Here is a 17,060-nt window from a genome sequence, read left to right on the forward strand (position 1 = left end):
TTGGTTTGCCCAGTCCCTGGTTTCCTGGGCTCCACTGCACAGAAGCTCCCAAGGCAGTAGCAGAACTCCCTGACAGACCATAGCCCATGAACACTCAGGAGCAGAGCTGGGACTGCAGTCAGGGAGCCCTTCAAACAATCACATGCTTTTCCAGCTGCAGCATTACAAGGTGCTCCACTGCCAACTCCAACTCTCCCTTTCCTCAAAGCAAGCCTAGTTATCAGCTCTAGTCCTTTTCTTAGGCTCCACCTCTTCACCTCCTATGCTGCACAAGTTTATAGGCTACAGCACTTGCACCACTGGTGAACCAAGCTCCAGTCCTGGAGCCACTACAAATACATCACCTTCAACAGGTTAAGTCTCGAGTATCGATGAGGACAAAAAAAACTCACTGGGGACAAGGTTCTAGGAAGTAAGGTGTTTTGAGTATTTAATAGATGACATTTCAAGCCTGTACAATGCAACATCATTCAACTCTTTTGTAGGGATTCTTTTTGCCAATTAGAGAAACAGGCAGCTAATAGACAGTGCCACTTGATTGAGAAACATGCATGTGGCCTGGGGGGAAGCTCAAAGCATTAACCAAGTCAAAAGCACATACTGATAAAGCATACATTGGACCACAAGGCAAACCCCTACCACTTTTTTCAGCAGAATTCCATCATTCTCCTCCTGTCAAAACACATCTGTAGTGTCTCATCTTGTCTGTGACCTTTAGAATTCATCTGCATATCCAGACAAGGAGTGTAAAAATAATTTCAAGATGGTTGCAACCTAAGGCAACTCCCACTGATGTTTCATTTCTTAAGTGAACAAGTCATCAGCCAAAGCTTTTCTACTGGGAGACATTCAGAAACAAGTCAAGTATCACAATGTTTATTGATAGATACAAGTATATAAAATCAGGGCATGAACATGTCTTGATAAATTAATAGACTTAATTTCAGTACTGTAAGAGGGACCAATTCAAATTTCTCACCATGTCATGTTTCACACCCACAAAAACCTCTTCCAAAGGGCATTAAACCATCTCTTCAGCCGATCAGTTTTTGTGCAAGTAAACTGTTCCTTTTAAAAAAGACTTGTGCACTTGCCCAGGCTCAAGGATATTAAAACCTAGCACATAAAGCCCATTACTAGAGGTAGAAATACAGGCAAATATACTATTACGGCAACAACCATCGATTACAGTTAAGGATTCTCTGTAACAACCAAATGGATAATCAAATATTGCAACAACTCAAGTATTACACTGAGCAAAGTGCATTTCTACAGTATTCAGTGTTGCTATTCAGTTTCTAACTTAAAAACAGCCTATGATAACTGGCAGCAAAGAAGACCCTTGCAACAGACTGCTTCTGCTCGAGAACTTATGATGTAATTATTGCATGCTGCTAATACACTGTTATCTAAACATTGAAGATACTCTAAAATATTTTTATTGTAGACTATTAAGACATACTACAAAAACCTTTTGCAGAGAATATCCTACTGACATACTTCTGCTTTAAATATTGTGAAACATTACAGCGGAATGAATTTTCGCAGTGGTTAGGTCAAATGCAGTTACATCATAGCAACAGTATGTTTGCACAATTTAAGGCTTTGGCTGGTTCTTTAATCAGCTTCTTCTTCAGATTCTTCTTCTTCAGCAGTTTCCAGCCAGGTTAGCCACTGGTTTACCTGCAGTTACACAGAATTGGTTTAAGGGAGCAGGAATTGTTTCCCCATTAGGTACTTTTGCAGAATATTCATCCCACACCCCCCAAAACTTGTTTTACAAAACCTTTCAGCCACATTTGCACTACACATAGGCCTCCAGTAAATAGATTTAGGTCATCTTGCTTGCAACTCCTTCCTAGTGAAATACTCCATTAAGTTTCTAAATATTTGCAAGCCTTAGACACTCGAAAGTCTTCTCAAACACTCAAGTGCTGCAGAAGTATAAAAAAAAAAACCAAGTCTATTCTAATGTTAGTAGATTTACCTGGAATAAAGCTTTGCCTTTCCCTGGAAACTCTTGAGTAATGTCTTCTTTCCATGCCAAGAAGGCTTCTTCTTCAATGATCTCCATGTCATAGAAATGAACAAAGAAGCGCAGTAACATGCCTATGAAAGTCAATTCAAACTTGATTAGCTTTATAACCTTCTCAACCACTTGCTGAATTTTAAGAAATGTAGGGACAAGCCAATTCAGGTGAATTCGATGTACTTACCTTTTGGAAAATTATTGTTGTAGCAGTGCACCTGGAGTGCATATAATGCACTCACTTGCAGATCAACATGGTCATGGAGGAACTTCTGCATCACCGGCTTGAAGGAAAGAAGCAGCTGTTTTTCCTGCTCGAGCTGCTCTTTAGATGGAGCAGATGAAGAATCCGATTCGTCACTGGGTGGGTTTACTTCACTAGAAATATACTGCAAGAAACTGGACAGAAGGAAAGCCAAGATAAGTTCTGTAAACTAAGAGATCAAAGCACTTGACACTTCAAGTTCAGACAGCTATCACTGCAACTGTCCTGCTTCCACCTGCAGTGAGGGGCAAGCACAGGGACTTGTACTGTGGCTGACAGTGCACCACAAAAATCCTTCTTCTGCCTTTGCTACAGCCCTACATTTAAAAAAAAAACAAAAACCAACACAGGGGTCTAGACTTTCTCCCAAAGAAAACACTTCACACACTGATGCAAGCCTGGAGACTTGCCTTTCTTCATAAATAGGATTTTACAAGAGAAGGTTCACTCAGAACAATCTGTCTCCCCATGTACCGCACCTCAGATCTCTGCATATCAACATTTGAGCCTGTATTTAGAAAGTTAGTGCCTTACTGGTAGATTAACCAAACAAGTTAAAACTTGTTAAAAGCTAAAATACATTAAAGCAGCATCCTACCTGGTCATCAATATATTCACAAATCCCTTATCTACATGAAGCTTGGGTGAAATGTTATCTTTAATCCACTTATAGATGGCTTGAGGGGATGGATCCGATTTTATTTGCTTTAGCAGTTCCTTCTCCAGTTTCAGAAGCGGGAACAAGAAGCTAAGCCCTTTCCCTTCCAAGATCTCCAGCATGCGGTCCTTGTTCTGGTCAATTTCTGCCAAGGAAATAGAGACACGTGTTAAGTGCTTCTCAAGAGCTGTAAGGCATGGTTCATGCTCCAGCCACCTCATAAAAAATCTCATTCCTAACAACGATAACTAATTCCACCAGGACAACTCTGAGTGTTATTTTACTCTGGCATAAACGAGAACAACATCTCTCAGGTAACAGAAGAGCTCTGTGACAAATCTTACCTGGTAACATTTTCTGCATATTCACTTTGCTTTGTTGGAACAATTCTGTTAGCCATTCACGGTCTTGTAACTTAGCTAACTGCTGAAGACAGAGCAGGAAGAGAGGGAAGTGGGTGCCACTTTCCAGTGGTTGAGCCAGTTCGGAAATGCTCACCAGGTCTGAAATAATGGCACGGGCTGCAAACTGTGCTAAGTAGGATTTCACCAATGGGATGTCCACCTCCAGTTTGGGGCACTGGTCCAATACATTCAGGAATGCCTAAGAAACAGTACACACACTAGATGAAACGCCTAAGTAATTCGGTTCCTGTGCAACATAATATTCATAGTCTATTTTCTGTAGTCACTTGTGAAGAGGATCCCAGGTTCCAACTGCCCTAATACTGCAGGTCTTCCTTTCACTGCTTCTTGTGCCCCTCACAGGTTCATGCACTACTTTTACCTCCTCAGACTAGTAGGACTTAAAAATATTTGCACACTGCTTTTACAGCAACTGAACACCAAGAAGAGCCAAGAAACAAGAACTGCAAGATTATCAGACCACAATACCTGCATGAAGTTGTCACTGGTGGCTATTCCCTCCTGCTTGAGCAGGCTGATCAAAGTACTTGCTTTCTCTTTGTCCTCATCTGATCTATCTAGGGATTGAAGGATTACTTTGCTCAGCATCTCAGGAATGAAGTGTTTTGGAGCTCTCATTTCTCTCACAGTATTGACAGCATCATTAGCATTTCCATTGTTCAGATACTCAGTCACAACAGCCTCCTGGAGAGGAAAGAAGCACAGGTCAACATTCTTTTTGAAGATCACATCCAAAGCTGTAAGACTCACTATTGCACACTAACTTACAGTTTGTTTAAGTAGCTCTTCCTTAGAAGGAGGTGGTTTCTTGGTGGTCTTTGCAGGCTTCTCTTGTATAAGTGGTGGATTTGTTTTAAGACCAAGTTGAGGCGGCTGAAAAAAGAGACGAGAATTTGTTTCTTTGTAGCACATCTACCTTGGCTTATATCAAGTTTTACAATAAAAAAGCAGATGGGACACAAATTAGTTTGGTTTCATACATTCTTTTCAAGACTTGCTCTGTGCAATCAAAGACTTCTCCATGCCTTCCCACATTTGAAATTAAGTTTTCCAAGCACCAACAGGGAAGCATAGCCAACAACATACAGGAATTTTTTAAATTTACCTGTCCCAAAGGCGGTGTCTGAGTGCGTGGTGGTTGAGCACTGGGAGGAATCATAGTTATCTGGGGCTGAAGCTTTGGCACTTGGTTTTTATTCATCAGGAAAGACTGAGCAGGTCTCAGGCTAATCTGTAAACAGTAAATCAAAGAAAAACTCAAACTGTTTCAAGTATTCTGACCAACAGTTCACAGCCATGGACTCACTCCAACTGATCTCACTGAAGTATGACTCCATTTCTACAATATTAACATTCAAATACAGATTAAGCCACATGTGTTCTGAAACTCCCCCAAAAGCAAGTTACTGGCATTTGTATAAAAACCTGGAAATGCTCCTTTTAGATGCAGTATGTTAAGAGACCCAAGAAGATAATCAGCATGTTTGCTGATGTATTTTACAGCCAAGACAAAATTCTACCAAATTGCTCAGAAATTGGGATACAAGTCTGGTTAACACTCAAAATCACAATGCAGTTTACTCTGCATTTGAAATTTTGCCTATTAGCCAGTTCTAAACAAAAGAAAACAAAACAAAAAAAAAATTAACCTGGTCCAGCACTTCAGGGTTTCTAAAGTTCAGGATTTTCTGAAGTTTTAATTAAATGTTTTGCTATCAATAGGATGCATGGGAACTGATGTCAGAGTAGTGTTCCTGGAAGTGTGTGGGAAGGAATGGACACCCCAAAAAATTGCCCTCATATCTCAGTCTTGCTCATAGGACGCTGGATACCCTAAGGAAAGTGAGGGGGGGTAAAAGGTGAAAGAGGAAGGGACAAAGAAGGAGTAGAATGAGGAAGAGGAGAAAGAGTTCCAGCATTAGTCCTCATAATAACGCGTCTTGCTATAATCATTGGGCAATATTTAGAATAGGCTGTAAATAATGTAGGCATGTCATGTACCTCATCTGCATTAAGCTGTCCTTTCTTAGAAAACCGAGGTGGCATATCCTTCGACTGTCCTTGTTGCTGGGATAAGAGTCCCTGATTCTGGGTATGGTAGAGTTGGCTTTGCCCCTATTTCAGAAAGGGAGATATAGAGAAAGAAGTGCAGATGATGGAGTGGCGTACATCATTTGGTAAGTAGTACCAGAGGGACCAGAGGAACAAAGACTCTATTTGCCAGGAAGGGAGAAAGAAGGAGCAGGGGTGGTGGGAGAGTAGCATCTATCCCTAAAAACAGGGCCATCTTTTAAATAAAACACACCGTTCTGACCCACCAAAGCCACATGCACCTTTTCTTGCAGTTAAAAAAAAAAAAAAGTGTACTTCTTGCATCTTTGTACAATTTAAAAAGTGGTTTAGAATTTTTGTATCAGCTGAGCATCAGTTATCAAAATCAAATCTGAGTAGGTCTTTCAACATAAGCAAACTTTAATCCGTAACATACGCATCTCAGGAAGTGCTTCTAAACAAGCTGAAGTCACTGTGTGAACATCTTCCTTACCTGACTTTTCATAAAAGATTTGCCTAGGTCTCCAAACTGGGATTGAGCAGAAGGCATGAGGTGACCCCCATGGCCATTGAAGAGTTGGTTTGAACGATGGCGTCCCATGGTGGGTGAGAATCTATCCTGAATAACCCCTGGACCAGTACCAATTCCGCTACCTGGATCAGCAAGGAGACAAGCGACAGTTTTAGCTCTTATTCAGCACAGCAGAGACACAGCCACCCCATCACGCCTGCGGTGTCAGTGTACCTGGCATTTGTCCAAACATATCAGCAAGCCCTCCGAGTGGGTCCCTGTCAAGTTTCATCCTGGGTGGCATGAAGGGTCCCTCCAGAAAGAAGTCGCTTCGCATCCCTTGAGACATAGGAGCAGGAATAAAAACTCCCAGATCCTTTAAAACAGGAATTATAGTTTTGGTGAGTTTCAAGTAGCAGTCCCAAGAAAGCCAAGTTTTTAGCCTCTGGCTACAAAAGTCCATCTGATTTTAACTCTTAAGCCTATTGTCACACTGTGTGAGAAGTACTCCCAAGGGCACAGCACCAAGGCAGGCTCTGGACCTCACATGCAACACTCACTTTTACTGCATCTTGACGGATTTGATTGATAGTCTTTGGTCCATTGTCAAGAAAAGCTTTGCGAGGAACCCAGTTGTGTTCTCTCAACTCCACAGTATCCTTGGAACAGAAAAGGATATTAGGAAAGGATTCAAGACCATTTTGCAAGCAAAAAAAGCAGCAGGGAGACATTTTATCATCATACCTGCAGCAGGAAACGAATCCTTGCTGGCAATTCCTTACTTGACATCAAGGAGCGCATACGGGCAAAGTACTGATCCATTAAGGACTAGGGGAACAATAGTTGTAAGTTAGAATAATTCTATTAGTGCCTTGAGTGTTTTCACTCAAGACATTCAAGACAAAAAAATGCAACAAGCTGCCCATTCCTGCCATCTTTAGCTCCTTGACAATAAAGATCTAACGCATCAAGACATCTGAATCAGAGATAAGCAACGCAGCCAAAATTCTATTCATTTTAAGCTTACATTCCAAACTTCCATCTCTCAAATCACCTAGCTGCGCTAAGAACAGTTCCTCAGCAGTAGTTTAAGAAAGTTTTCAAGCAGTGTTTAAAAAACAGTCTCACTTAGACGATTTCCTGATGACCCCAACTACACCCTGGTGAGATTTTTAAAACTGTTTCAAAGATTGGCCTTTTTTATCAAGAGAATTGGTCAAGAAGTCATGGTTGGCACTCTTTTCTCTGAAAAACTGAACCTCTGTTTTGTACTTATGCATACTGAATACAGAAGGTTCAAGCAATCAAACGTCTTAGCTACATAATTTAATTAGGTTAATGACTGCACTAGATAGACACATACCTTGGCTTTCGCATGATCTAATCTAGGTCCCACTGTCCTCATTATCTGACAGAGGCACTCCAAATCCTCCCCCATATCTTTGAGTTGAACTCTCTTCTTCTTTTCCAAAAGCTGAAAAATTAAAGGGAAAATTTAAGATTTAAAAATTTTATAAATGACAATTCATAATAAGCAACAAACTTTGTTTTGTTCTGAAGGAAAATGGACTTAAAAATTACATTTACGAACTGCCAATTCTTAATTGTGTATGCTTTTAAGCACCTATGGCACCCTTATGTCTGGGCAAAACCACATTCTCCCTTGGAGACAATTCCTATAGCTTTGAACAAAGCCAGTTTTACTTCTAAATCATGCCAAAAGGTTAACAGTAGGGGATGGGTAAACATCAGAAACATTTTTGTGTCATTTTATGCTCATGCTCTCCAAGACTCTCCGAGCAGTGTCGACGTTTGTGTAATTTTTTTTTTTTTTTTTAGTTGTCAAGTTCTGTTTTGCTCCTAGCCTCCTCCCAATCTGAATACTCACTGTTTTGATGCACTTATGAAGGATAGATTCATGAATAAGATCAAGCTTGCCAAGTTCTCCAATGAATTTGATGTTCCCCAGCATCTTGATCTTGGCAATGGCTCTCTGTTCCTCCTCCTCAGGGAGGAGGGGACCATCATGCTTATCATAGACTGGAAAAGAAAGAAGCCTGTTTTAGGTGGCTGTGGGAAAAGACAACAAATATATTCCGTATTAAAGTAGTTTTAAAACTTACTATCAACATTTCTGGTTCGGTTTTCAAATTCATCTTGAAGTTTAGATATTAGGAGGCGTCTGAATGTCTACAAAAAGATGACAATGAAAACAATTAAGCTAATCAGGGCAGCTACAAATGCATGCAAGTTCACCATTCCACACTGAGAGATGCACTCACTGTGCTTTGCTTCTGTCCTGGATGACTCTCTGCTGATGGGCCATCAAAGTTGGGTGCATCTTCTGCCAGTCGCAGACATAGTTGAGCGTACAGTGAGCTATACTTGGGCTCTTCAAGGGCTTTGTCTACGATCTACAGAGATTCAGGTTGAGTAAGGCAGCAAGCAGCAGTAGGGTGCAAATGTTATTAGCAAAGTGAGTTACAAGACACAGAATGGATTATTATCGCTCTCATCTAAACATTCTGGTTTCTGCTTAATCAAGCACAGAAACAGTGTAGTCCAAAGCCAGTCTTAATGCTGAAGCAAAGGACAAAAGCTATTGCTTACTACTAAGAGCCTCTATAATCCTTGGCCACCAAAACGCCAATTTATTATGCCAACACCTACATTAGTATCACCAATCTGACATTAATGTTTAAAGTAAGTGAGGTAACAGTTACATCAGTGTCCCCAGAGGTCACCAGTGGTAGCCTTTCCAAAATTAAGAGGCTTGCTCCTCAGAAAAAGAGGAAGAAGGGAAGGCCAAGTAAATAAGATGGCTAACTGGCACCTTAGATTATTAAAAAAATAATCATAGAACCTCAATCACGTTTAGTGATTGTGGAGACATTTAAATGAGAAACTTAAAATCATTAAACCTACTTCCTCCTCAGTACATCCTTTCTTACATAGAAAGCAGAGGTGGGACATGGTGTTTGATAACCCAAATACACAAAAGCATTATTCATGCTACTTCTGTATCCCGTCTTTATCCTAATTCCCACTTTTCAGCATGCAAGAAAATTGTAGTTAAAAGAAATGCAACCAGCTTACCAGCAGTATGACCCCTTTTAGGATGAGCTTAGATTCTACACCCACATTGAGGAGCTCAAGGCATAGCTTGTCGAACTTTTCAGGAGTAAGCTTATTTAGTATGCTGAAGATGAACAAAAACACAGAATATAAACATACTGTAAGCATGCTACAAATCACTTTAGACTCATCATTTTATTTTTTAAGTCTATTAAAAATTGAAAAGTGCAATTTTCCATTCAACTATGTTTTCTGAGATCTTCAGATTGTGAAGTATCATTGAAAACACTGATCAGCTTACAAGAATTACTTTCAGTGTTTTCTGCTGCTAGATTACCAGGCTGGCTCCTTGCTAAAGGACACACCTTCCCCAGACTCAAGGCCCCCATCTTCCCTTCCTCCAGCCCATTTCTTAGGTACACATTGCTAATGAAAACAGTAAGGAAAGAAGTAATTTTGTCAAGAACTTACCCTCTTACTTTCCTGAAGATTGCATCATGTCGTTCTTTGTCGTTTGCGGAGTCGTCATCTCGTCTAGTGCTTCGTGAAGGAATCCATTTCTGAGCGTTTTGCCCTGGGGTTTTCCCCAGGAACTCGCTACAAAATTTTGAAGAATACAGTTATTAAAACAGAAACAAGTGATTGAAAGAATTGCCCTTTTAACCTTTCAGTGTTGCCTTACTCAACCAATTTCATTACTTGCTTTGTTAAGAGCACACAATTGCTCCTACAAACATTGCAGCACCTGCTGCACAGGAAAGTACTCAATAACAACAATGCCTGTCACCCAAAAATTCTCTCCACACTTTTTAGGTTACATGAACAACCCCATGCACTGCCTATCAACCAGGAGGTACACTTGAAAGGGCAGACTAGAAAATATTTAAATGTCTCTAACTCAGTAGGTATTTCTGGTACAACTTTAAAGCTAGCCTATTTTCGGTTCTACATTCACTATCAAGCATGCTCTGACTTTGAAATCATGCAAATCAAAGAGCAAGATGACATACCTGTTGCTGGCAGTCTTGGGATAGTGCTGAGGTGCACCCCTACCACCTCCTCCGCCTGAAGAAGCACTGTTAAAAACAACCATGGAACCCTGGGTAAGTTCAAACATCTCCGTTTTGGTATAAACATTACACTAATTTAAGACGCCCTCCAAGGAGATTTTCCATTGCTAACTACTCATCAAACAAACAAATAGTACCTGAAACGAGAAGCACCCCCTTCTGCAATCGCACTCTCCACTTTGGCGGCTTGACAACGAAGAATCTTCAAAAGAATAAAATTAAATTGACGGGGTAGGGAAAAACAAAACCTAGAAAGACAAACCAAGCATTCATATTATACTTGTTTACTATCAGCTATACCGTCTAATTTTAAAAAGTACAAATGTTTGTTTGACAATGAGAACTCTCCAACACCAAACTTTACAAAAAGAAAACTTTCATTCATGCAATACTTGGAGACAGTCACAGAAAGGCCGATTTCATCATTATAGCCGTGATTCCCAGCGGGGCTGAGGGCAAAGAGACAAGGGAATCACGGACTGAGCAAAACCCTCAAGTCTGCCCAAAAGCCAAGAGTACTCGCAGAAAAGAACGCAAGTATTTTTTTCTGATTATACAGCACTGACGTGATTTCGAAACTATGATTTATAACGGCACGACAAAGCAGTCAAATTCTGAAGTAAAAATCATCAGACAACAAAACGCACGCTTAATGCGGTAAGAGGCGTGTATTCTGCATCCAAACGGCGTACTAAGCCACCAAATAATGAAAAAAAACCGTACCGCCCACCCACCACCACCTCAACTTCCAGCGTGCATGAAGAACCGCACTGCATCGCTCACGAAGCGGAGCGGCGAGCACGGGGCCAGAAACGCCTGGGGGAGGGAAGCCTCACGGTGCCCGGGAGGGGCTCGGAGCCCTCCCGGAGCCGAGCGCGGCGAGCGCCGCCCGCCCGCCCGGCGCGGGCACAACATGGCGGCGGCGGCGGCGAACAAAAGGCTCGGCCGCGGAGAGCGCCCCCCGCAGGCGCCGCGCGGCGCCGCCGCCGCCCCCCGCCCCGCCCGGCGGGCGCCGCCCGCTGCCCGCGCCCGCCCGGCTCTTTGTTCTCCGCCAGGGCGCCGGGCGGGACCCGATCCCCCGCACCGCGGCGGCCGCCCCGGCAGGCACGAGGGGGAAGCAGGCGGCATCGCCCCGCAGCGCGGCGCCCTAGCCCCCAGACAGGAAACGTGGGCGAGGTGGCTGACGCGGCGCTTCGGCAGCCCGCTCTCCGCTCGCGCGAAGGGAAGGCAATGGACAATAATAAGAAAATAATTAGGGAATCCTCTCGTCACTTCCCCACCAGCAGCGTGGATCCTCAGACCGCAGCCCGCTATGTGTACCGCGGCTTCTCCCTCCAAGGGAAATCTGGGGGGCGGTGCGGGTGCCCGCAGACCGCGGCCAGACCACCATCCTGCAGCCGAGCCGAGGGCACTGAAGGCATGGCCCGTACGGACAGGCACTGCCCGATCCCGTCTCCCTCGCTCTAACCTGAAACGTTGCCGCTCAGCCTCCCCTCCGCGCCCGGCGGGGGCTGCCGAGCTCCTCCACCCCTTCGCTCAGCGGCGGCGTGGCTCGCAAAGCCGGCAGCGGGAGCGACCGCCGGCCCGGGCCGCCATTTTGTGCGGGAGAAACAGACAAGCAACTGACAAGAAAATGGCGGCCGCTCCGGGCAGCCGCCATTTTAGGCTGCAGCTGCAGCAGTACCCGCTTATTCCCGGCCCCAGACCCGCGCTTCTCCCGCCATTCCCGCATTTCTCACCTTCCCTAAGGCCTTGTCAGCTTCCCCGGGTCCCGGCGGCTACCAAGGGCAGGGGAAAAGGCAAGAGAAGGGGGGGGAGGGGAAGGGAGCCGGGGACCGGGGCTGGGGAGGGGAAGGGGGGAGCGCGCGGGACAGGGCGAGTCTCCGAGTCACCACAGCAGCAGCAGCACCGACCGGACGCGTCCCCCCGCCACCTCCATAGAGCGCCGACCGCCGCCGCCGCGTCTCGGGCGCTCCCCGGCAGCCCCACTAACTTTATCACCCTTCACGCAACCTACCCCACCTCCCGCCGCTACCCGCCAATCGCCGCCGACCGCTCCACCCATTCTGCCAATCACAGCCGAGGAAGGGGGCGGTGCCAGGGCCGGGGTGGGCGGTGGAAGGAGGAGGTTTGGTTGCGCTGTGCCACCGCCGCAGTGCAGCACCGGTATTCACGAACGCTGCTACGCCAGGGGCTGCCGGCGCCGCCGCGCACGGCATCGGGGCCTGCGCAAGTGGCGCAGCCGCTGCATGGCGGCCGCTCGGCTGCCGCGTCCCCGCGCCGTTTGCTGCCGAGCTGCAGCCCTCACAGAACGCCGGTGCTAGGGGCCTGCTGTGCGAGCTGCAGGCACGTTCACAGAAGGGTACTTTAATATATATATATATATATATATATACACACATATTAACATACATATATACATATGCTAATATCTATGTTCGTAAGATTTTTGTTTGTTTGGGGGTTTAAACATTTTATTTAATAAATTTATTTAAGCCCCCTTCGTCAGCCCACATTTCGGATTTGTCTGAGGTAAAAAAATGAGTCGGTAGCTCACGGTAGCCCTGGGCTTGCAATCAGACCCGGAGGAGGACGTTTGCTATCTGAGCCTGTCTGTACGGATCCAGTTTCAGGTTTGCTTTTGGGGTTTGGAAACTATTTCCCTGCATGTGCTTTTGGCCGGGAACCATCCCGTCCGGGGCTGCAGGCGCCCCTCAGACAGCCAGGGCTCGGGAGAGACATTTGCTTTGTCGTGGTGAGCACTCGGCTAGTGCAATGTTCTGCTCAGTGAAACAAAACAAAGATGGCCAGGCTTGAAGCTGTAGGTGGAAGTTTGAGTCATGGACACTTGCAGAGACTCAGCCGCGAGGGGTTTCATCCCTTACCAGCCCGGCCTCCATCCCAGGTGGTGGCTGAGGTGGCTGCCACCCTGGCTTCCCAAAGGTCGAATGTAGCTGCCCTGGATGGGGCAGGGCAGAAAACAAAGGCTGTGGGGAGGTGAGGAGAAGCCCCACAGACACCCACACCTGCTTTGTTCACACACCCGCCTTCCGCTTTCGGTTTGTGTGACTCACGGCGCAGATGACTGGGAGAAAGTGATCCATGGAGTAACTCCCGGACCGTGCCTGCAAGATGGCAAGTCTGAACACATGGTCTTGCAAAACTTCCAGTTTCTTTCCAAAGCCAACCTCATTCCTAATGCTTTCAATTTATGTAAGGCCTAAAGGGGGCTGTCACGTGAGAGTTCTTACATTGCATCTTAGCTGGGATGAAGCTTCTTCAAGGTAGGTTTCCCCATGTTGTACCTGTAAGCATTAAGCACAATTTACTCACTGGATTGTGTTATGGAAAATCTCAAATAAACTACCTGAAAGTAAGTTTTGAGTTCATTTGTGTTGCATAAAGGTGACACAACTGTGAGAGGTACTTACCATACCAGAATTTTTATATAATGACACTTTCCCACATGCAACAATAAGCACACTACTGCAAGAGCTTGGACTTGATGAGTAAATCTGCAAGAACAGAACTGTGCAGAACACCATTGAAATCCATGGAATCTAGCTTGAAAGGAAGGAACAATGGGCACAGAGGAAACAGCAAGGTCAACAAAATTTAAACCAATGTTAAAACCAATGAGGTTATTGAACATTTTCAGAGTGAAAAAGTAATAAAAATTTGCAAATTTTTGAGGAGAAAGCAGGGATTTTGCTTTGGAATGGGTGGCAGAATATTATCATTCTGTAACATTCAGTGTTTCCAGCATAAGCATTCCAATACTGTTAAACTGTAAATAAAAACTAAGAATTTATATATATTTGCAGGTGAAGGGCAGGAAGGGAAGAAAACAGATTGGGAAACCTGCAAACCATAGTAGGTACATAGTGAGAAAATCACCTTTCATTGTTTATTTTAAAGCATACTATGAAATACTTATTACCATAACAACAGAAAATCCCCCAACATTTGCTCAGGAAGAGAATAACAATGTTTTCTTAAAGCTGTGGTTGTTTTATTAGCATTGAACGCTGAAGGATTCAGCAGGATATATGGTGTTCCATAGCTCAAACTGGCTTTAGCAGGTGGGAACCAAAGAAGTTTCTGTGCTTGGCTTCTCATAGCATCCCTTCACATGTGCCACACTTTGTCAGCCTCTGAGACCTGCTGCACAAGTACAATTGATGAGGGCAGTGAACTGTAATGCAGAGGACAAAAAAAAATGTGAAGTGCCTTCTAATTTATACATCTCACCCTCTCCTTAAATTCCTTTGCTTCTTGGCATGGAAGACACCATTATTCATGTCTGAGAATGAACCAGCCCAATTGTTTGTTTGACTATTTGGTAAAAACTTTACCTAAAGAACCTTTTTTTTCAGTCTGCACCCTTGACTTTACCAACAAAAACCCACAGCACCCGTCCCCCAACCAAAAAAAACCAACCAAACAAAAAATATATAGTAATTTTATGGCTCGCAGTTGCATTACCGCCTTGCATCCATCCATCCATCCATCCATCCATCCATCCATCCATCCATCCATCCATCCATCCACCCTTTGCAATTTCTCCAAATTCTACCTCCCCTATTGTATTTTCCCTCTTTCTTCCCTCCACTTGCACTGGACACCAGTGATGCTTTAAATCAGGTGGTTTCCAATCGGCATAGTGGTAGTTCTGGATTTGTTCCTGCAAGTCTGAACTTGCAGAATCGATGCATAATTCCAGCCTGAGTGCACTGCCACTGGTTACTTTGAGAAGGGATGTCTGTCAAGTGTCCTGAGGAACCCTCTGTGTTGCAGGCTGCATGGCACAGGAGCAGGATTGCTGCACAGATGCAGCATCTGGCTGAGAGGAAGAGAGATGCCCCTTGCTGCACATGTGGGAGAGCTCAGAACCTGGGCAGGCTCCTATGAAAAGAGCCCACAAAATGTGGGAAAGGAGCTTTCAGGACTGGGAGGTTTCCTGAGCTGCAATCACCAGGACTTAGCCAGTGTAACAGGTTGCCTTGCAGTGATTCCAACCCTGCTGGGTGGGGGTTCCAGGCAGTGCTGGTGACAGGGTGGCTGGAGCAGTGTGGCACTGCAGCACCCCAGTGCATCCTGCAACTCGTCCCATGCTGGCCATGGGGCTGCCTGGGCTGGCTTTATTCAGAGTGCCCCATTAATGCAGTGTGGACATGCAGACAATGTGAACTAAAGCACCTGTGTAGTGAATTACTGCAGAGTAAGCAATGCACTGGCAATTCGCACCCTAGTTTATTCCATGTTAATTTCTCCAACATAATAATCACTTCCTGCACCTTCTAATTTTTCCAACAGTTTTTCAGCCTGTGCTTTTCCAGGGGAGCCATATTTTTCTCCAAAGCCATCGTGACCCTCCTGATGAATGAAGTAGCTGGCACGCACATTGAACCAAATGTGAAATGTACTCATTTTGTTTTTCCTCTAGTAGAAGCCTGTCTCAAGAAAAGCTGTACTGTAGAAAAAAAGGCCTGGGGAAAGAAGAAAAAAAAAAAAAAAAGCAAAACGCAAACCCCAAACTGAAAAATACACCTGTATTTTTCATTTAAACATTTTTATTGGCACTTCTACTGAAGCAGAATGTTCTTAACAACAAACCCATTCATACTGTGCAGATTCACTTTTATAGGAATTGTTTGCATTGTCTCTTGGAGAAATGCACGAATAATACATTGGATATGTGCCTAAATTGTACAATATAGCATGGATGGTGTCGGAACATTGCAGAAGGTTTTGTGATTTTTCTGTACAGGATTTTAATTTGCAGAGTACTGGCATTAAACTTCTGTATATCTGTAGAGGTGACTTTGAGTGACACTGATTTAACAATATTCACTGAGGCAAGAACATTCCAATCCTTCTAGACAGTGGTGCACTTTAAACCACCTGCAAGGTCCCTTCCCTTTTCCCTTCCTTTGGAAAATCCTTTGCAGTAGATTTCACTTAGTCTTCCATCTAATAAATTATTTTGCTTTCATTCCATTGTCTTCTGCAATTCTGCATTCAATACCTTAACTCACCAGCTGGATTCCTGCTGCTCAGAACCAGACATACTAAAATACATATATATAAATCCACCTTCTGATTCCAAATTTAAGACTCAGAAGACTTGCTGGATTTTTCAAGTGTAACAATATGTCTGGAAGTTACAATTGCACAGGACTCTTATGGTCCTTCTCCCTCCAAAATCTGGAAAGATAGTTGGGGTGTGACTTGAGAGTTAGCCAGTGAAAACTGGAATAGTCAAGTGTCAGAGATAGTGAGATTTCACCAGGGAATGTTTGTGCAGGCCGTGAGGGAAGCGAGGCAGTGCCCATAGCAGCACAGCTTGCTTTGCTTTCACAGGCCTATTTAGAACAGGGAATATTTTTAGCCCATATAATTGTACTAATGCATAATCATCATAACTTGAAAAGAGGGAGATTGCATATGTATTCCCACAATGGTTTAGGACAACAAATAAACCAAAAAATAAACCCAGCAGTGACTGTCTTCTCATCAGGTCCAGTTCAGTGAAATATAGAAGCAGCAAAATTTTCACATTCTCTAGTCTTCTAAAATGACAGATTTGTTCATGGTCCTTAGCTCAGCAGAGTGAGTGTGCTGTGCTGCAATGTTCTGTTTCTGGCATTGGTTAGCACCAGCTTTACAACAAAGCATGAAAGATTTCAAATTTATAATTTTCATTATTTTCCAGGAAAAGAGCTTTTCTTTCTCCTAACCACTGCCAGCTCATGTTTGAGCTACCTTAATGCATGTTCATAATTTGTAATTTTTTATGTTATTTGAATTTCTATTTTCTATGTTAATATCTAATTTTGTCAGCTTTTAGGCCCTCTAGTAACAAATTTTTCTGAGTTCTGCAGTTTAATTGTATGGTGTTTAAGAAGGAATAATTCTTGAATCAATTTTAGGATGTATTGGCTTGATTCCATTGTAATCTGCCTGCTTAAGTGG

General features: G+C 43.9%; 1 protein-coding gene and 1 non-coding gene across 2 annotated transcripts; both read right to left on the reverse strand.

The window, feature by feature from the left end:
- Window positions 1-403: 403 nt before the first annotated feature.
- EIF4G2 (eukaryotic translation initiation factor 4 gamma 2) lies at window positions 404-12,304 on the reverse strand. The gene is made up of 23 exons (XM_077784422.1): window positions 12,125-12,304; window positions 11,999-12,073; window positions 10,223-10,287; window positions 10,026-10,091; window positions 9,487-9,612; window positions 9,037-9,139; window positions 8,223-8,354; window positions 8,064-8,130; window positions 7,829-7,980; window positions 7,304-7,414; window positions 6,685-6,768; window positions 6,501-6,599; window positions 6,175-6,316; window positions 5,923-6,083; window positions 5,379-5,492; window positions 4,483-4,608; window positions 4,146-4,250; window positions 3,846-4,061; window positions 3,297-3,555; window positions 2,893-3,097; window positions 2,217-2,428; window positions 1,988-2,109; window positions 404-1,683 (listed from the first exon to the last, which is right to left on the reverse strand). Exons 1-23 carry the CDS (start codon window positions 12,302-12,304, stop codon window positions 1,618-1,620), a joined length of 2,988 nt encoding a protein of 995 aa, XP_077640548.1. The 3' UTR covers window positions 404-1,617.
- LOC116183776 (small nucleolar RNA SNORD97) lies at window positions 5,169-5,337 on the reverse strand. Its single transcript, XR_004148469.2, has one exon. It is a non-coding gene; the product is annotated as a small nucleolar RNA SNORD97 (small nucleolar RNA).
- Window positions 12,305-17,060: the final 4,756 nt, after the last annotated feature.

This window comes from Lonchura striata, chromosome 6 (genome assembly GCF_046129695.1).
Source record: "Lonchura striata isolate bLonStr1 chromosome 6, bLonStr1.mat, whole genome shotgun sequence".
Lineage (NCBI taxonomy): Eukaryota > Metazoa > Chordata > Aves > Passeriformes > Estrildidae > Lonchura > Lonchura striata.

What these genes read in the sequence shown, in the direction of transcription:
- EIF4G2 (XM_077784422.1), bottom strand. Translation starts at nt 12,304, where the DNA reads ATGCCGTGCGCGGCGGCGCCGGCAGCCCCTGGCGTAGCAGCGTTCGTG. An exon ending in GGATTCGTTTCCTGCTGCAG is followed by an intron (nt 6,600 to 6,684) that starts GTATGATGATAA and finishes TTCTGTTCCAAG; the next exon opens with GATACTGTGGAGTTGAGAGA. An exon ending in AAGAGCTACTTAAACAAACT is followed by an intron (nt 4,062 to 4,145) that starts GTAAGTTAGTGT and finishes TTTCCTCTCCAG; the next exon opens with GAGGCTGTTGTGACTGAGTA.